This window comes from Arachis stenosperma, chromosome 6 (assembly GCF_014773155.1).
Source record: "Arachis stenosperma cultivar V10309 chromosome 6, arast.V10309.gnm1.PFL2, whole genome shotgun sequence".
Classification (NCBI taxonomy): domain Eukaryota; kingdom Viridiplantae; phylum Streptophyta; class Magnoliopsida; order Fabales; family Fabaceae; genus Arachis; species Arachis stenosperma.
Window position 1 is genome coordinate 80892524 of NC_080382.1, and position 21609 is coordinate 80914132.

The window sequence follows — 21609 nt, forward strand, 5'->3', positions numbered from 1 at the left end:
TTTTTAAATGCATCAATTGTGAAGAACGGTTTGCAATGTTAAGCCATCCCCTCAATAAAAGATAAGTTTGGTGTTCACCAAATTTTAGCATTTTTATTTAGGGACACAATTGATCACAAAAAAATTTTAATAACTATTAAACAAACCAAAACAATTTATTTTATTCTTGCAAATAAATTGCCAACGAGTATATTAATGCTCTAAGCTAGCTAATTTGGTTCATGCAGGAGAAAAAGATTGAGACAAAAGCAAGGAGGGGCCACGGCTAGGATCAGCTATGAGAAGATGGTCACATGTGCCTAGAAGAACGCGCTCATGGGGAACAGAATTTGCATGCATGCAACATTGAACACCTAAATGCATGCAGCCAATGAGAGAAGGATCCTCGTCAAAGCCTCAACAATACATGCAGGCCGTCCATTTCATGCATTCCTTGGATGAACAACTCAATCTTGGCCATTCATGAGCACTAACGGGTTCCTTCTTCATTCATTCATTGTGGTTTTGTTGAGAAGCTTGAAGACTTGGCCTATTAATAGCCGTTGCACCAAACGGTTTGCAGACTCACTCAAGCTACCCTCATATGAGAATCATAATCCTCTTTACTCCTAAAACCAACATAATCCCCTTGTCTCACAATAGAACCGAACCAAAACTCTCCCCAAACACAACACAAACTTCTTCTTTTCTCACTTCTTCTTTCTTTTCACCTCAACTTCAATGGCCTCCGCAAGTTCAAAAAGGAGGCCGGGAAAGGAACCTATGGTGGCCGAACCTCCATCCTTTGATGCAACCAAATTTAGATCCCAATTCCATGAAGGGAGATATCATAGGTTCATGAAGGCAAAGAATGTCATCTATGAGAAAGGTCTTGATTTGAAGGAAGGAGAATACCCCATCATGAGGCAAATTACTAAAGAAAGAAGGTGGGAACTCTTGTGTGCTCCTTTAACTGACATCGGTGCAGTCATGATCAGGGAGTTCTATGCAAATGCTGTGAAAGAAAACAAAGATAGTGCTCCTTACACAAGTTATGTCAGAGGAGTTGAAGTGAGCTTTAGCCCAGCTGCCATCACAAGAGCCCTCAAGTTGAGAACCATAACCTATGCAGAGCCCAGTTATGAAACTAGATTGCAAATGGAAAATAATCCTGATGAGATCCTGCAAGGGTTATGTGTGGAAAATACAGATTGGGAAAGAGATTCAAAGGGAGTTCCAAGTCACTTAAGGAGGATAAATCTCACTCCTGTGGCTAAGGGATGGTATGAAATAGTGAGAAGATCTAATCTTCCTACTGGAAACGCTTCTTGGGTCACAATCAAACGAGCACTCTTGACATACTGCATCTTGCATGGAGGTGAGATCAACCTCGCACAACTCATAGCTGACAGTATTCAAGAAATGGCCGATAGCACAAGCAAATCAAAGGGTCTTGGACATCCAAGTACCATCCTCAGGCTATGTGACAAAGCTGGAGTAATCTTTGAAGATGAGGACACAGAAAAAGTAAAAAAGGGAAAAGGGATCACTAAGAAGAGTATGGAAGGAATAAATGAGGAAGATGATCCAGAGGGGGTGGTAGCTCCCAGACAAAGGAGAACCCAAAGAGAGGAAGGACGAAATCAAGCTCATGATGCCATAGACATGAGCCATCTACACAGAGCAATAGAAGAGCTATCCCAACAACTCATGCAAACTAAACAAGGGCAAAATCAGGGGTGCCCAGCGCAATATCTAGAGCCCCATCCAGAGTTTAGGGAGCAATATCTGAAAGACAAAGAGGAACGAGAAGCTTGGCAGCATCAAATGGAGGAGAAACAAGAGAGATGGCAACAACAAATGATGACTCAGCAGCAAGAATTTCAAGCACAGATTCTTGAAGGACAAAAAGAGCAATACAAAGAGTTCAAAGAATCATATGATAAACTGTATTTTAGTCAAGCTAAAGCAGGGGAATATAGTCACAACCTGTATCAATGGAAGAATTTTCATCACACCATGGGAGAAGTTAGATACGCCCAAAGAATGGAGAATGATGAAAACATGCAAGCAAGGTTGGAGTACTTGACCCACAATTTGCCAACACTCAATCCTGAGATCAAGCCATTTGAGCAATGCCCTGAATTTTTAGCCAAGCAACAGGCAAGATCTCATCAATATACTGAGGCAACCTTTAAAAGATTGGAAGATGTTGGGCTCTCAGGACTCTTAGATTCCGTTTGGGGTAGAAGATGTCCTGGTGAAGAGATCCGAGATTATTCCAAGACAGGGAAGAGAAAGAAGAAGAAGGGAGAATCAAGCAGCAGCCACGACCATTAGAAGGTGGCAAAGTTCTTTCATGCTTCTTTTTATGCCTTTAATAAGGAGATGCATGTCTGAAACATGATATGCCTCCATCATTTATTTCTTTTACTTCATGCAATTTTTGTTCTTTGTTTTTCATTTTAGTTAGTTAATAAATAGCTAGAAAAATGCTAAATCTGCATAATACTTGTTATCCATCACTTAGCTTTAAATTTTGTTTTGTTTCCCATATGCTTGAATAAAAGAGATTTGGTTTGAATTGAAAAGTGAAATATCCAATGTTGCATAAGTAAGAATGGAAGTTGGTGGTGGTATATGTGTTTGATTAAATGCATAACTCATGAAATAACTGCTGCATAATATCATTCTCATTCAAGTGTGAGTTAGCTTGCTGTTGTAAAGACTCTTATCAATAATGAAAAAGCCCTTGGTAACAAAAACAGAAAGAAAAGGGAAAGAAAAAGCCAAAATGGCAATAAAAACAAAAAATAAAGGTTGGACACCAATAGCTTGGACCCTAGGACATATGCCTGTGGTGTTCTTGTACTGAGATATGCTTGGATGAGTAAATTCTAAGGGGTATTTTAAAACCCGGTCACTTAGATCAACTGATTTGGGATGGCCAATTGAAAGTCCACAATAAAGAGCAACTTAGATACAAAACATTTAGTTATCCAAAGAGATGTTGGGCATCAATGATCCTAGGAAAAATTAGTGAGCCAAGTGTCTGTGGTGGAGAGATGTTGAGTAAAAGAAAGAAACAAATAAAGCCAAAGGCTATCACTGCAACATTTGACACCAAACCTCCAAAAGAATAATAAGCTTGTTAAGCATTGTAAGCCAAGAAAAGTTAGCAAGGGAGGAATTAAAAAGTGAGTCTTATGACAGCAAGTTTAGCAAACCTTTGATGAAAAATGTGTATTATGTAACAGCAAACAATAACTTGAGTTATCATTATCTGCATAAAGACCCCATAGATCAAGTTCTGCTATATGCCTAATAAGGATATGTGTTCTTTTCTTATTCATTTCATTTACTCTTAGTTTTGATGCTTGCTTGGGGACAAGCAAGATTAAGTTTGGTGTTGTGATGACAAGTCATCATATACCCATTTTTCAAGCTAATTTCACTTGTTTTGTTAGCATTTATGCACTTTCTTGCATCCTAAGTAAGTGATTTGGAGTGAAAATGCATAACTTCTTTTAATCAAGCAACCACCATGAAATTAATGTTAAATCATGAGGTTTAAGCTAATTTTAATTGAATTTTAATTGATTTATAAGCCTCTTGAATTTAGTGATACTTTGAGTGGTTGTTTTGGTTTATTGTAGGTGAAGAAAAGAAAAAAAGAGAAAAGCGTGGCCTAAGAAAGCGTGACCCAAGGAGAAGGAAGCGTGGTCAAAGGAAGGAAAAGTGTGTCGCATGCAATGAGGGAGGCAAGCATTGCCCTCCACAAGGGCACACTGCCCTCTAGGAGGGCAACATAAGGGAACTAAGAAAGGAAGGCAACTCTGCCCTGCCCACTACAAGGGCAGAGCACAAATTTGTGCCTTGGAATCAAGAGGAATAAAATGTTGCCCTGCCCTCCACAAGGGCAGTATCGGGCTCACCAAGGAAGAAAATCAAAGGAAAATGTCTCCAAATGCTTGCCACAAGAGTTGAACACGGGACCATGAGGAAGCAAGGAACTAAGGTCCATTACCGTGCCAAGAAACCAAGGAAAATGATTGAGCGTGTGTTTCTGCCCAGATTCGAACACGGGACCTCATTTTGGAAACACTGCCCTGCCCTCCGCGAGGGCAGGGCAGCATTTTGTTGGTGCACAACTCTGGCGCACCAAGAAGTGAGTCTGGCGCACCAAATCAATACCCTGGCAGCACCAGCGCGCACCACACACGATCCTGGCAGCACCACGTTTTTCTGCCCTGCCCTCCGCGAGGGCAGGGCAGCGTTTTGCGCACCAAGACTGCACCAAGCCGCACCAAGGAAGCACCAACACGCACCAAATCCTGCCCTGCCCTCCACAAGGGCAGGGCAGCCTCCTGGGAGCTACCATTTTGGGCCGAAAAATTCAATTAAAATTCCAATTGAATTCATTTCTTCACCAAATCAAAAGCCCATCCAAATCCCAATATCCAAGAATAGAAAGTGTATAAATAGGAGTTAGTTTGATGTAATTAGGACTTTTACTTTCACCTTTACTTTGAACTTTTAGCTTTGCTTTTGAATTTGGCACTTTCTTTGAGCTTTGAGCTTTTGCACTTTCCTTGAGAAATTTGACCGAGAGTTCAGAGAATTGGGGAGGAGAATTGATCTCTCTTCTTCCTCATTCTTGCCTGAGCACTTTTAATTTTCTTGTTTTGAGTTTTGGGTGTGAAGAGTTGAGGAAATTCTGTCTCAACCTCCATTCAAAATCTCTTCAATCACCTTCTGCATAATTGAATTCAATTTCAATTTCCTTTACTGCTTCTTCTTCTAATTCTTGTTAATTTCTTGATTACTTGGATCTGGGAAGGTAATTGAGATCTAGGCTCTGCTACCTAGTCTCTTGAACCCTGAGATCCCAATTTCCTTTTGGTTCATCTGTGAACCTTGCTGCATTTTAATTTCAATTTCTGTTAGAATCATCATAGCTTCCAATTCAATTTCTGCCTTATTAATTGTGGCAATTCAATTTCTCTTTGTTTAGATTCTGCAATCCCAGTCCTCAAACCCCTTTTATATTCAAGCAATTTACATTCCTTGCAATTTAAGTTACTGCAATTTACATTTCTTGCACTTTAAGTTTCAGTCATTTACTTTCTTGTTCTTTAAGATTCTGCAAGTTTACTTTCCTGCTCTTTAATTTACTGCAATTTGCCCTTCCCCCTTTACATTTACTGTCATTTACTTCCTGTTAACCACAAATCACTCAACCAACACTTGATTCGCTTGACTAAACCAACCACTAAACTAAAATTGCTCAATCCTTCAATCCCTGTGGGATCGACCTCACTCATGTGAGTTATTATTACTTGATGCGACCCGGTACACTTGCCGGTGAGTTTTGTGTCGGATCGTTTTCCGCACATCAATAAAGAGTTGATAAAAACCACTCAATTGAGCACAAGATAAACCATGAAATAGTGGTTTATCACAGACGCATACATGACACTAGACGCAGAAGTGGCATTTCATCATCCACGCACACGCGCACAAGACACGCATGCCTAGAGAGCGTTTATGGCGCGAACGTAGCATTCAGTTTGTGAACACTACCATGGACGCGGACGCACACATGGTATGCCGCGAACATGGTTGAGACAGAAGACAGCATCGACGCGCACGTGTCGATAGGAAAAAACGCAAGGGATGCGCACGCACTAAGGGCGCGCACGCATCGGTGAATGAACGCAGCGTTCACTTTGAGAATGCTACGTTCTCTTGAAGCAAGCCCCAACCACATCAGCTGAGAACCCATTATGATCAGTTTCATCAAAGGCCAGAAAGTCCACTCCAAGTATTGGAATGACTAATTTATAAGGTGTATAAATAAGAGAACATTCAATTTTCAAGGGGCTTCCTCTTTGGATATTTTTTTCAGCTTTCTCTTAGTTCTTTCTTTGAGTTTTAGATCTGAGTTGATTTTTCCCTTTATGTTCTTCATTTTCTTCTTCTGCATTTTATTTTCTGTTTTGGGTACTAGAGCAATGATGAACTAAATCCCACCTTCATTAGGGGAAGGAGCTCTATTGTATTTCCCATGATTCAGTGAAATTCTTCTTCTTCTCAACTCATCTTTTTAGCTATTGGGTATCTTCTGTTTTGATTTAGAATTCTTCACTCTGGAAGGAGGTTGAATTCATGAATGCTTGTGTGAGCCTCGGAAGGGGAAATACTTGCATTAGAATTGGAGTTCTATCCTTCACTACTCTCTTGATCAACACCATTCGGGAAGAATTGAGATCTTGAGAGCTAGTGTGGCTTATGGATGAGAGATTTGCACTTAACCTCTTCTCATTGCAATTAGATCAAGGAATTGGTAAGATTGATTATGATTTGAGAGATTGGATTGCCAAGGAATTGGGATCCAATCAATTTCAATCCGCCATAGATCTACTAGATGATTGAGAAAAGAGTTGAGACCCAATTGATTCTTGAAGGATTATAGTATCTCCAATCCCTGATGAAACATTTACTTTAAATTTCTTTCACTTTGATCCTCTGCACTTGCTGTTACATTTATCAGTTCTGTTTGATTCCCAATACCCAATTCCTTTTACTATTCATGCAATTTAAGTTTCTTGTTATTTAGTATTCCTGCCTCCTTTAAGATTCAGCTGTTTACTTTTCTTGCACTTTAAGATTCAGCACTTTTAATTTCTTGCACCTTAAGTTTCAGTCAAATTTAGTTTTCTGCCACTTCCTGCCAATTTACTGTCAGCAATTTAAATTCCTTGTCATTTACTTTCTGTTAAATCAATTCCATTCAATTCATCACTATTCGCTTAACTAAATTCATCACCTAACTAAAGTTGCTCAATCCTTCAATCCCTATGGGATCGACCTCACTCTTGTGAGTTATTATTACTTGATGCGACCCGGTACACTTGCCGGTTAGTGTGTGTGGAAATCCAATTTTCCAGCCATCAGTAAGTACTCTTAATTTTCTCTTTAATTAAAGCACTTTTACTTTCATTTCTTTTGGTTTAAGTTACTTTGTTCATATTTGCAATTTTGTGTTTCTTGAAGTTTTGATTGATGAATTTAATATTTCATGCTTTCTTTATGCTTGATTGCTTGTTTATATTTGGTTTTGTGAATAGTTGGTTATAGTTTTCTAATTTTCCTTGTAATTTCTCATGTTTTGGTTTTGTGCCCACCAAGTGTTTGTGAAAATGCCAATTTTGAGTTTTGAGTAGATTTTCACACCTTGGCTTGGGATTTGAGTTCCTAGGATACTAGAGTCATAATGTCCGACATTTAGTGGTAATTCTTTGGGAGTTAGTTGACTCTTGTTTCAATTAAAGCTAGTTTTCTATCAACTAGTTTGATAAGTTAGCTAGGACTTATGGATTAAGATCAATTATGCTTGCTTGACCTACTCCTCGATGTTAGGGGTTAACTAAGTGAGATTGATTCATCATAATTATCATAGTTGTGGTTATGACCATTATAGGATTCCTTGAATTCTCAATTCCCAAGTCAAGGATCTTTTATGCATTCTTAGCATTTTCACTAGTTTTGATCATATCTTCTTTTTACTTACTTTAATTCAAATTTTGCTCATCTCTTAGTTCTTTTATTTTTTTTAGTTCTTTTAATCTTTCATTCCTTGATTCAAAATCCTTTTTCTTAACAACCAAAAAGTGACATTTCAATTGCATCCTAGGGAAGAACGACCTGAGGTTTCATTATACTCGGTTGATATAATTGATTTGAATTAAACTTTGATGTTGAGGATTGTTTGTTGGTTAAGAAACTACTATTTTGTGGTTTATCTTGTGCTAAATTGAGTGGTTTTTATTAGTTCTTTGCACACTTATTCATACAAAATGCATGGTTTTACAAATCCTTCCCAATTTTATTATATGATTGAAAACTTGCTTCCTAAGCCGTTAAATTGTGTATTTTTAATTCCCCTTCATACCATTCGATGCTGTGATCCATGTGTTAAGTGTTTTTAGGCTTTATAGGGCAGGAATGGCTTAGAGGATGGAAAGGAGGCTTGCAGAAATGGAAGGAACACAAGAAACTAAGGAGCTTACCAGCGAGGATCGACGCGCACGCACGACTCACGCGTGCGCGTAACTTGGGACATTCCACAGCGACGCGCACGCGTAACTGACGCGAACGCGTAACACGCGCAGAAGACCATCGACGCGTACGCGTGACCGACACATACGCGTGACATGCGGCACGTGCATAAATTGCAGAAGACGCTGGGGGCGATTTTGGGCTGAGTTTGGACGCAGTTTTCGGCCCAGAAACCCAGACTAGAGCCAGGGGACAGCAGCAACTCAAAATAGACTCACATATTCTCATTCACTAGTTTAGTTTTGGTTTTTGAATCTTGGAAAGAGGAATTACTACTTCCTATAGGGTTTTTCATATTCATAGATTCTTAGATTTCTAGTTTTATGCTTTTTGATTGGATATTGAGAAGAGTTAACTACCTCCATTGAAGTCTCTATTATCATAGTTTGTTTTCTTATTCCTTTACTCTTTTATTTCCCATTTATCTTGTTTAAGGTTACATATGGATATCTTCAAGTTTGGAATTTATTAATGCAAGGAGTATTTTTCTATTTAATTTCTTTGTTTCCTTAATTATCGCAATTCAATTTTAATTACCATGTCTTCTTTCTACTCCCTTTACATGTATGAGAAAATGGCATCCATGTCAATGGAGTAGGTTCTCAACTTGACTTTGGAGTTAATTAATAGGAGACCCTTGAGTTGGAATACTCAAGAGTTAACTTGTAATTAGAAGTTGTTGGCTGACTCTCTAGTCACTAACGATAATCCTTTCCAAGGGAGAGGATTAGGACTTGTAAATAAGAGTTGGCTCAATTACTTGACTTTTCTTTATTCGGTAAGGGTTAACTAAGTAAAAATAACAACCTCTTACTATTACTCTTGGGAAAATCCAACAAGGATAGAACTTCCGATTAATCTTCTCCTAGTCAAGGCTTTTTATATTAATTACATAAAATCTCTCCTCAATTTCCACTGCTTTAATTTATAATCATTTATTTATCCATTCTCCAAACTCCAAATTTCGTGAAAAATTCCTTACCAATAAATAGCACTCTCTTAGCAACTCGTTGGGAGACGACCTAGGAATTCTACTCCCAGTATTTTATTCTTGATTTGTGACAAACCCCTTTTAAATTGATACGCGGAATTTTCATCGGTTAAGAACTGTACTTGCAACGTTATTTCCAATATAAATTCTTAATCGGTTATTTTTTGCACGTCATTGGTCTAGGCTATACTTACAACGAAGAAACTCATATTTTGATAAATTCTAGATCGACACTAATTTTTCTCATCACGTAATACCTTTAATTGCTGGCCACGTATTGCTTTAAGTGGATCATATGGCAGCAATGACGCGTGCGCGTACAGTGCACGTGCGCATCACCAAACGTGTAGCAACTATGGCAAATCTTATATCATTTCGAAGCCCCGGATATTAGCTTTCCAACCCAAGTAGAACCGCATCATTTGGACCTCTGTAGCTCAAGTTATGGTCGATTAAGTGCGAAGAGGTCGGCTTGACAGCTTTTGCGATTCCTACATTTTTTCATGAGTTCTCCATCTTTACATGCTTTTCCTTCATTCCCTTGATCCAATCTTTGCCTCCTAAATCTGAAATCACTTAACAAACATATCAAGGCATCTAGTGGAATCAAGGAGAATTAAATTTAGCTATTTTAAGACCTAAAAAGCATGTTTTCACTCTTAAGCACAATTAAAGGAGAAGTTATAAAACCATGCTATTTCATTGAATAAATGTGGGTAAAAGGTCATAAAATCCCTTAAATGAAGCATAAGATAAACCCTACAAATGGGGTTTATCACTCATCACAACACCAAACTTAAGCTGTTGCTTTTCCCTAAGCAACTAAAAACACAGTAGGATGGACAAAAAATTAAGATACAATAAATTTCTAAGTTTCAAATGAAGCTTAGTTAAAATTAGATGAGCGGGACTTAGTAGCTTTTTGCTTCTGACTAGTTTTGGCATCTCACTATCCATTGAAACTCAGAGATGTTGGCATCTTTAGGAACTTAGAATCCCGATAATATTATTGACTATCATAGTTAAGCTTATTTTTATTCTTGAACACAGCTTTTTGAGTCTTGGCCGTGACCTAAGCGCTCTGTTTTCCAGTATTACCACCGGATACATTCATGCCACAGACACTTTACCTGGGTAAACTTTTTCAGATTATGACTCAGCTTTGCTAGAGTCCCCAGATAGAGGTGTCCAGAGTTTTTAAGCACACTCTTTTTGCTTTGGACCACGACTTTAACCGCTCAGTCTCAAGTTTTTCAGTTGACACCTTCATGCCACAAGCACATGGTTAGGGACAACTTAGATTGAGCCGCTTAGGCCAGGATTTTATTCCTTTGGGCCCTCTTAACCACTGATGCTCAAAGCCTTGGGCCATTTTACCCTTGCCTTTTGGTTTAAAGTGTTATTGGATTTTTATGCTCACTTTTTATTTTTTTTCTTTCTTTTTATTTATTTTTTTATTTTTTTGCATGCAAGCTTTTTATTTTTCTTTTTGCTGCTTTTTCTTGCTTCAAGAATTAATTTTTAGATTTTTTAGATCATTAATAATACTTTTCCTTTTTTCTTATTCTTTCAAGAGCCAACATTCATAAATTTTAACTTCAAATATGCATTGTTTAATCATACATTTAGAAAACAAAAGCAAATGACACCACATCAAACCAATTAAACTAATCTTATTTTAAACTTAAAATTCATGCATCTCTCAATTCTTTTCAAATAAAAATGTTTCATTTAAGCAAGGTGAGAGATATATGGAATATGTTACAGCTTTTAAGACATCAAATGCAAATGATCATGCAACTAGAATAAGAGAGCAAATAAAACAGACAGAAAACAAAAAACAAAAATAAGAGGAAAGGGGTGAAAAAAAGAACGAATCCACCTGAATGATGGTGGCTAGTGCTCCTCCTTGAGGATCCAATGTAGTGCTTGATCTCTTCGATGTCACTCATTTGTCTTTGTTAAGGTGGCTGCACAGGCTCATGTGCATACTATCTAGTTTGCTCCATCCTCTTCTTCTATACTTAAGAGTGGTAGAAGTCACAAAAGTAAAGCTTTTGCCCAACACCAAACTTAAGAGTTTTGCTCCTCCTCGAGCAAACATGATCAATGAAGAAGAAGAAGGTGCGGTAGGTGGAGCTTCTGTGGGACCTCTTAGTCCTGAGAGGCTAGGGAATTCTAGACTCCCTGATCTCTTGCACTGGGGTTTGAACGCCCAGGGGCTATTCCCTGGCTGGCATTCAACGCCAGCAATGCTACCCTCTTAGGGCATTGAATGCCCAATAGGGGCTCCTTGGCTGGCGTTCAACTTTAACACTCCATCTGGAGTGTTCTATTTTTACTGATGTGAATTCTGTCTCTTGACTAATGCACATGATCATGGTGAAAACCATGATGGGATAAGTGAATACCACCATCTTCCATGGTGAAAAGCCCTCAGTAGGGATATTTTTGTTTTTTCAGCCCCTATGTATCTTCCTTTTAGGGCCTTCCTCCTAGGTGGATGGTGTACATCCAACAACAAACTTACGTTTGGTCTTAGGATGGATTGAATAAGTTCCATCCAAGGGTGGAGGCTTGGATGCTGAATCCTTTATGCAAGTGCCTCCCTTGTCAAGGGGTAATGGAGGTTTGAGAACGTTGAATATTATCGAGTCCTTATGCAAGGTAACCTCTTGGATTCTTAGCTTCTCCATTTCGTTAGAGGTTTCCAGAATTTTCTCTGAGTCAGGCTGAGTATCATCAAGGATATCATCAAGCCTGTCCTTGAAGCTTTTGGCCATGTTGACTTCTTCCACCAGGGAATCAATGAAGTCAATGCTCATGCATTCCTCAGGAATGTCTGGATGCTGCATAGCCTTCACAGCATTCAGTACGAACTTCTCCTTATTGACTCTTAGGGTTACTTCCCCTTTTTCAACATCAATGAAGGTTTGTCCTGTAACTAGGAAGGGTCTTCCTAGGATGAGAGATGCACTCTTGTGCCCCTCTATGTCCAATACCACAATGTCAGTGGGAAAGGCAAAAAACCAACCTTGACAATCATGTCCTCTATCACTCCTGATGGTATCTTAATAGACCCATCAGCAAGTTGATGGAACATGCGGGTTGGTTTGACTTCCTCAATCAAACAGAGCTTATTTATTAAAGAAGTAGGTATTAGGTTGATGCTTGCTCCAAGGTCACATAGAGCTGTCCTTGTACAAGCATCACCTAGAATGTATGGTATCATAAAGCTTCCAGGATCTTTAAGCTTCTTTGGTAAGCTGTTCTGAATGATTGCACTATATTCCTCAGTGAGGATGACTGTTTGTGTCTCCCTCCAATCTTTCTTATGACTTAGAATATCCTTCATGAACTTTGCATAAGAAGGTATCTGTTCAAGAGCTTCTACAAAAGGGATCTTTATCTCTAGTGTTTTGAGATACACCACAAAGCGAGCAAACTGTTTATCCCTTTCCTCTTGACAGAGTTTCTGAGGAAATGGCATCTTAGCCTTGTACTCATCAACCTTGGTTGAAGGAGGCCAAATACCATTTGATTTGGAAGGGGGAATACTAGTTTGTTTAGGAGGGTTGTTATCAATGAATGACTGACCTCCCTTGCATGGACGTTTGATGAGCGGATTATTTATACGCTTTTTGGCATTGTTTTTAGTATGTTTTTAGTATATTTTAGTTAGTTTTTATTATATTTTTATTAGTTTTTATTTAAAATTCACTTTTTTGGACTTTACTATGAGTTTGTGTGTTTTTCTGTGATTTCAGGTATTTTCTGGCTAAAATTGAGAGACCTGAGCAAAAATCTGATTCAGAGGCTGAAAAGGACTGCAGATGCTGTTGGATTCTGACCTCCCTGCACTCGAAGTAGATTTTCTGGAGCTACAGAAGCCCAATTAGCGCGCTCTCAATTGCTTTTGAAAATAGACATCCTGGGCTTTCCCGCAATATATAATAGTCCATACTTTGCTCGAGATTTGATGGCCCAAACCGGCGTTCCAAATCAGCTCAAGATTGCCCGGTGTTAAACGCCGGAACTGGCACAAAAGTGGGAGTTAAACGCCCAAACTGGCACAAAAGCTAGCGTTTAACTCCAAGAAAAGTCTCTACACATGTAAGCTTCAATGCTCAGCCCAAGCACACACCAAGTGGGCCTGGAAGTGGATTTTTACGTCATTTACTCATTTTTGTAAACCCTAAGCTACTAGTTCTCTATAAATAGGACCTTTTGCTATTGTATTTTCATCTTTGGATCACTTTAGATCTTCTGATCATCTTTGGACGTCTAGTTCTTAGATCATGGGGGCTGGCCTCACAGCCATGCCTGAACCTTCTTCTTATGTATTTTCAACGGTGGAGTTTCTACACACTATAGATTAAGGTGTGGAGCTCTACTGTACCTCGAGTATTAATGCAATTACTATTGTTCTTCTATTCAATTCAGCTTATTCTTGTTCTAAGATATTCATTTGCACCCAAGAACATGATGAATGTGATGATTATGTGACGCTCATCATCATTCTCACTTATGAACGCGTGCCTGACAACCACTTCCGTTCTACATGCAAATAAGGCTTGAATGTTTATCACTTGGATTCCTTAATTAGAATCTTCGTGGTATAAGCTAGAATTGATGGCGGCATTCTTGAGAATCCGAAAAGTCTAAACCTTGTCTGTGGTATTCCGAGTAGGATTCAAGGATTGAATGACTGTGACGAGCTTCAAACTCACAATTGTGGGGTGTTAGTGACAGACGCAAAAGAATCACTGGATTCTATTCCGACATGATCGAGAGCCGACAGATGAATAGCGGTGCTGTGACAAAGCGCGTTGAACATTTTCACTGAGAGGACGGGACTGTAGCCATTGACAACGGTGATGCCCAACATACAGCTCACCATGGAAAGGAGTACGAAGGATTGGATGAAGACAGTAGGAAAGCAGAGAGACGGAAGGGACAAAGCATCTCCATACGCTTATCTAAAATTCTCACCAATGAATTACATAAGTATCTCTATCTTTATTTTATGTTTTATTCATCTTTTAATTATCAATCCTCCATAACCATTTGAATCCGCCTGACTGAGATTTACAAGATGACCATAGCTTGCTTCATACCAACAATCTCCGTGGGATCGACCCTTACTCGCGTAAGGTTTATTACTTGGACGACCCAGTGCACTTGCTGGTTAGTTGTGTGAAGTTTTGATAAAGAGTTGAGATTGTAATTGAGCGTACCATGTTGATGGCGCCATTGATGATCACAATTTTGTGCACCAAGTTTTTGGCGCCGTTGCCGGGGACTGTTCGAGTTTGGTCAACTGACGGTTCATCTTGTTGCTTAGATTAGGTATCTTTTCTTCAGAATTTTTAAGAATGAATTCTAGAGTTTCAAGGTGATGTTCTTATCATCACAAAAGCTGATTGATTCTCATCAATTTAGCTATTGAATGTAATGTCCTGTTGAAGCTTGGCCAGACATGTCTAATCCTTTTTAAACTGAAGCTTTAGACTAACATTGCATGATTCCTGGAATTCTTATTAAAAGTTTTGATCCTCTTTATTTTTTTTTTCCATATAATTTTCGAAAAATCCAAAAAAAATTATAAAATCTTAAAATCAAAAAAACACTTTTATGTTTCTTGTTTGAGTCTAGTGTCTAATTTTAAATTTGGTGTCAATTGCATGTCTTTATTCTTCTAATTTTCGAAAATTACATGCATTATGTTCTTCATTGATCTTCAAGTTGTTCTTGATGATTTCCTTGCTTTGATCTTTAAATTCTCTTGTCTTGAGTATTTTGTTGTTTCTCATATGCATTCTCAATTTGTTAGTGTCAATAGTATACAAACTTCTAAGTTTGGTGTCTTACATGCATTGTTTATTTGATCTTAGTTTCATTTTGATTATTCATCATCATTAAAAATTCAAAAAAAAATTTTAATTTGTGTCTTTTCAAGTCAATAATACAGAGAATTGAAGATTCAGAACATATAGCAGAGGAATTACACAGAAAAAGCTGGGCGTTCAAAACGCCCAGTGAAGAAGGAAAACTGGCATTTAAACGCCAGCCAGGGTACCTGGCTGGGCGTTTAACGCCCAAAAAGGTAGAGTTTTGGGCGTTAAACACCAGAATGGATACCATTCTGGGCGTTCAACGCCAGGATGGCACAAGAGGGAAGATTTTGTTTTTAATTCAGATTTTTTTCAAGTTTCCATAATTTTTCAAAATCAAATCTTTTTCAAATCATATCTTCTCAATCATATATTTTCAAAATCAATTTCTTTCCATTTTTCAAAAATACTTGCTAACAATTAATGATTTGATTCAACATTTCAAGTATGTTGCCTTTTCCGTTGAGAAAGGTTTAATGTTTGAATCATATCTTTTAAATTTCTTGTTAGCCAAGTCATTAATTTTAAAAATCAAATCTTTTTAAATTATTTTTCAATCATATCTTTTCAATCATATCATCTTAAAAGCATAACTTTTCAATCATATCTTCTTGATCACATCTTTTTTTAATAGTTTTCAATCATATCTTTTGATTTCTAATTTCAAAATCTTTTTCAAAAATCACGTTATTTCTTTCCCAACTTTAATTTTCGAAAATCATTCTTCAATTTTTTAAATTTCTTCAAAATCTTTTAATTTATTTTCAAAAATTCTTCCCCTCTTCTCACATCCTTCTATTTATGGACTAACACTCCTCCTCAATACACAATTCGAACTCTATCCCTCTTGATAAGTTCAAATTCTTCTACCTCCTCCTTTTATTCTTCTTTTCTTCTGACACCTCAAGAAATCTCTATCCTATGACATAGAGGATTCCATATTTTCTTGTTCTCTTCTCTTTCATATGAGCAGGAGTAAAGACAAAAGCATTCTTGTTGAGGCTGACCCTGAACCTGAAAGGACCTTAAAGCGAAAGCTAAGAGAAGCCAAAGCACTACTCTCTGTAGAGGACCCAACAGAAATCTTCAAACAAGAAGAAGACATGGCAGCCGAAAACAACAACAATGCCAACAATGCAAGGAAGGTGCTGGGTGACTTTACTGCACCTACTCCCGACTTCTATGGGAGAAGCATCTCTATTCTTGCCATTGGAGCAAACAACTTTGAGCTTAAGCCTCAATTAGTTTCTCTAATGCAACAGAATTGCAAGTTCCATGGACTTCCATTGGAAGATCCTCATTAGTTTTTAGCTGAATTCTTGCAATGTCACTATCAAGACCAATGGGGTTGACCCTGAGGTCTACAGACTTATGCTATTCCCCTTTGCTGTAAGAGACAGAGCTAGGATATGGTTGGACTCACAACCTAAAGAAAGCCTGAACTCTTGGGAAAAGCTAGTCAATGCCTTCTTGGCAAAGTTCTTTCCACCTCAAAAATTGAGTAAGCTTAGAGTGGAAGTCCAAACCTTCAGACAGAAGGAAGGTGAATCCCTCTATGAAGCTTGGGAAAGATACAAATAATTTATCAGAAAGTGTCCTTCTGACATGCTTTCTGAATGGAGCATCATAGGTATCTTCTATGATGGTCTGTCTGAACTGTCCAAGATGTCATTGGATAGCTCTGTTGGAGGATCTCTTCATCTGAAGAAGACGCCTACAGAAGCTCAAGAACTCATTGAAATGGTTGCAAATAACCAATTCATGTACACTTCTGAAAGGAATCCTGTGAACAATGGGACGAATCAGAAGAAAGGAGTTCTTGAGATTGATACTCTGAATGCCATATTGGCTCAGAACAAAATATTGACTCAGCAAGTCAATATGATTTCTCAAAGTCTGTCTGGAATGTAAGCTGCACCAAGCAGTACTAAGGACGCTTCATCTGAAGAAGAAGCTTATGATCCTGAGAACCCATCAATGGAAGAGGTGAATTACATGGGAGAACCCTATGGAAACACCTATAATCCTTCATGGAGAAATCATCCAAATCTCTCATGGAAGGATCAACAGAGACCTCAACAAGGTTTCAACAACAATAATGGTGGAAGAAACAGGTTTAGCAATGGCAAGCCTTTTCCATCATCTTCTCAGCAACAGACAGAGAATTCTAAGCAGAGCCACTCTGACTTAGCAACTATGGTCTCAGATCTAATCAAAACCACTCAAAGTTTCATGACTGAAATAAGGTCCTCCATTAGAAACTTGGAGGCACAAGTGGGTCAGCTGAGTAAGAAAGTTACTGAACTCCCTCCTAGTACTCTTCTAAGTAATACAGAAGAGAATCCAAAAGGAGAGTGTAAGGCCATAAACATGGCCGAATTTGGAGAGGAGAAAGAGGCAGTGATCGCCACTGAGGAAGACCTCAACCGACGTCCACTGGCCTCCATGAGTTCCCTAATGAGGAACCATGGGAATCTGAGGCTCACACTGAGACCATAGAGATTCCATTGGATTTACTTCTGCCATTCATGAGCTCTGATGAGTATTCTTCCTCTGAAGAGGATGAAGATGTCACTGAAGAGCAAGTTGCTAAGTACCTTGGAGCAATCATGAAGCTAAATGACAAGTTATTTGGTAATGAGACTTGGGAGGATGAACACCCTTTGCTCACCAAAGAATTGGATGACTTGACTAGGCAGAGATTACCTCAAAAGAGACAGGACCCTGGGAAGTTCTCAATACCTTGTACATTAGGCACCATGACCTTCGAGAAGGCTCTGTGTGACCTAGGGTCAAGCATAAACCTCATGCCTCTCTCTGTAATGGAGAAGCTAGGGATCTTTGAGGTACAAGCTGCAAGAATCTCACTAGAGATGGCAGACAATTCAAGAAAACAAGCTTATGGACTTGTAGAGGATGTTCTGGTAAAGGTTGAAGACCATTACTTCCCTGCTGATTTCATAGTCCTAGAGACTGGGAAATGCATGGATGAATCCATCATCCTTGGCAAACCCTTCCTAGCCACAGCAAAGGCTGTGATTGATGTTGACAGAGGAGAATTGATCATTCAAGTGAATGAAGACTCCCTTGTGTTTAAGGCTCAAGGGTATCCCTCTGTAACCATGGAGAGGAAGCATGAAGAGCTTCTCTCAAAATAGAGTCAAACAGAGCCCCCCACAGTCAAACTCTAAGTTTGGTGTTGGGAGGCCACAACCAAATTCTAAGTTTGGTGTTAAACCCCCACATTCAAACTCTAAGTTTGGTGTTGGGAGGTTCCATGAGAGCCCACTGTCAAGCTACTGACATTAAAGAAGCGCTTGTTGGGAGGCAACCCAATGTTATATTTTATGTTTTCTGTAGGTTGATGATCATGTGAAGTCACAAAAACAATTGAAAAAGCAAAAATAGAATGAAAAACAGAAAGAAAAATAGCATGATGACAAGTCATCTTAGCCTAGTTTCACTAGCCTTTTTCTTTTGTTTTCACTTGAATTATGCACTTTCTTGAGCTCTAAGCAAGCCAATTTAGGTAGATTTTCATGCTTCCTTTGATCGAATCAACCATAGATGAATTAATGCAATTTCATGAGGTTTTATGCTATGTTTGTTGCATATTGTGAAAGAATGAATATCTCATGATTTTGAGCATAGCTTTGATGTGTTTGGTTGATTAATGATAGGTGAAGAAAGCTTGGAGAAAGGTTGAAGCAAGAAGGAATGGCTAGGAGGAAGAGAGGACAATGGAATAAGTGAAAATGAACCAGGAAGCAAAAAGCTGGACCAAAAGTTAGCCTCAAACTTTTGCACAAACTTTTGGGTGAAAAGTTAGCCCCAACGTTAGCCCCTAACTTTTGGGCTAACGTTGGCGCATGAAAAGAACACCCTGGGCACCAAAAGTTTGTGCCAACGTTAGCCCCTAACTTTTGGGCTAACGTTGGCACATGAAGAATGCACCCTGGGAGCAAAAGTTTGCGCCAACGTTAGCCTCTAACTTTTGGGCTAACGTTGACGCCATAAGTACACATAAGGAGGCCAACGTTGGAGCAAAAGTTAGACCCCTAACTTTTGCCCCAACGTGGATAGCAGCAAAGCATGGAGGCTGATATGAAAAGTTCGAGTAAAAGTTAGCCTCAAACTTTTACTCAAACTTTTACTCAAACTTTTGCAAAACTTCAACCCGGTTCAATTGGTTCACTTTGGTTCCTCTCCAAACTCCAAGAGCAATCAACCAAGGCCTCTCTTAACCCAATTCCACCAAGAGCGAAGGCCCAATTCAAGGCTTGAAGATCATTTGAAGAAAGTGTATAAATAGGATAGAATTCAAGTTATTCGAGGAGGATTTTCTTTGGAACTTTTTCTTTGATGTTTTCAGAATAGTTTTTGGGGTATTGAGTGATTTTAAGTTTCTTAGTCTCGGGGAAGGAGAATTCACTTCTCTTCCTCTTAGTTTTATTGCTTTCAATTTCAATTACAATTGCTTGGATCTTGGGTTGGAGAATTGAAGGAATTCTGTTTCAATCTCATCCTTGGATCTCTCTGTTTCTTTACTGCTTAATTGAATTTAAATTTTCTGTTAATTGCTCTTCATCTACTTTCTTTGCAATTTACATTTCCCTTGCAATTGTTCTTGTTGGATCAAGGAAGGTAGTGAGATCTAGACTTGGTTTTCTAGTCTCTGGACCCCTGAGATCTGAATTTCCCACTTCAATTCTTTGTTTACTGCTTGCTATGTTCATTTACTTTTCTGCCTCATATCCGATTCAATCCCAAACCCCTTTTACTCTTCTGTTTGATGCAATTTACTTTTCCTTGTTTAATTTCTGCAAATCCAACTCCTAATTCCCTTTACAATTCAAGCCATTTACATTTCTTGCAATTTAAGATTCTGCAATTTACATTTCTTGTGTTCTAAGTTTTTGCCCTTTAATTTCTTGTTCTTTAAGATTCAGCACTTTAATTTCCTTGCCCTCTTTAATTTCATGCAATTTACACATTCCCTTTACTTTCAATGCAATTTCATTTCTGCAAATCACAAATCACTCAGCCAAATCTTGATTCGCTTGACTAAATCAACCACTAAACCAAAATTGCTCAATCCTTCAATCCCTGTGGGATCGACCTCACTCCCGTGAGTTATTATTACTTGATGCGACCCGGTGCACTTGCCGGTGAGTTTTGTGTCAGATCGTTTTCTGCACATCATAGCACACCCTGGAGGAAAAGCTTACTGGCGTTTAAACGCCAGTAAGGGCAGCAAATGGGCGTTTAACGCCCAGTCTGGCACCATTCTGAGCGTTTAACGCCAGAAAGGGGCACCAGACTGGCATTTAACGCCAAAAAAGGGCAGCAGCCCGGCGTTTAACGCCAGGATTGGCAGAAAGAGCATTTTACACGCCACTTGGTGCAGGGATGAGCTATCCTTGATACCTCAGGATCTGTGGACCCCACAAGATCCCTACCTACCCCACCACTCTCTCTCTTTTTCACCCATTCACCATTCACCTCAATTCCTCTTCCCCAAAAACCCCTCACCTATCAAATCCCACCATTCTCTTTACCACTCACATCCATCCTTCATAAAACTCCACCTACCTCACCATTCAAATTCAAACCACTTTCCCTCCCAAACCCACCCAAAATGGCCGAACCCTACCCCTCTCTCCACCCTTATATAAACCCTTCTTTACTCCTTCATTTTCACACAACCTAAACACTACTTCTCCCCCTTGGCCGAAACACAAAGCCCCCCTCCATCTCCTCTATTTCTTCTTCTTCTACTCTCTTCTTTATTCTTTTGCTCGAGGACGAGCAAAACTTCTAAGTTTGGTGTGGTAAAAGCGTTGCTTTTTGTTTTTCCATAACCATTTATGGCACCTAAGGCCGGAGAAACCTCTAGAAAGAGGAAAGGGAAGGAAAAAGCTTCCACCTCCGAGTCATGGGAGATGGAGAGATTCATCTCAAGGGTGCATCAAGACCACTTCTATGAAATTGTGGCCATGAAGAAGGTGATCCCCGAGGTCCCTTTCAAACTCAAAAAGAGTGAATATCCGGAGATCCAACATAAGATCTGGAGAGGTTGGGAAGTTCTTACCAACCCCATTCAACAAGTCAGAATCTTAATGGTTCAAGAGTTCTATGCCAATGCATGGATCACCAAGAACTATGATCAAAGTGTGAACCCGGACCCAAAGAATTGGCTTACAATGGTTCGGGGGAAATGCTTAGATTTTAGTCCGAAAAATGTAAGGTTGGCATTCAACTTGCCCATGATGCAAGGAGATGAACACCCCTACACTAGAAGGGTCAACTTTGATCAAAGGTTGGACCAAGTCCTCATAGACATTTGTGAAGAGGGCGCTCAATGGAAGAGAGATTCAAGAGGGAAGCCGGTTCAACTGAGAAGGCACGACCTCAAGCCCGTGGCTAGGGGACGGTCGGAGTTTACCCAACGCTCAATCATTCTCACAAGCAACCGGTCCGAAGCTACTATAGACCGGGCTATCATGATTCATAGCATCATGATTAGAGAGGAAGTAGAAGTTCATGAGGTTATATCCCAAGAACATTATAAGGTGGCGGACAAGTCCTCTACCTTGGCAACGTTAGCCTTCCCTCATCTCATTT

At 39.1% G+C, this 21609-nt stretch overlaps 1 protein-coding gene and 1 non-coding gene across 2 annotated transcripts; both read right to left on the reverse strand.

Annotated features, from left to right (window-relative positions):
* Positions 1 to 11586: 11586 nt before the first annotated feature.
* LOC130934232 (uncharacterized) lies at positions 11587 to 12581 on the reverse strand. Its single transcript, XM_057863820.1, has 2 exons — positions 12126 to 12581; positions 11587 to 12078 (listed from the first exon to the last, which is right to left on the reverse strand). The coding sequence occupies exons 1-2, from the start codon at positions 12579 to 12581 to the stop codon at positions 11587 to 11589; spliced, it is 948 nt and encodes a 315-aa protein (XP_057719803.1).
* A 3907-nt stretch (positions 12582 to 16488) lies between these two features.
* Positions 16489 to 16596, reverse strand: LOC130937451 (small nucleolar RNA R71). Its single transcript, XR_009068671.1, has one exon. It is a non-coding gene; the product is annotated as a small nucleolar RNA R71 (small nucleolar RNA).
* Between the last annotated feature and the right edge of the window lie 5013 nt (positions 16597 to 21609).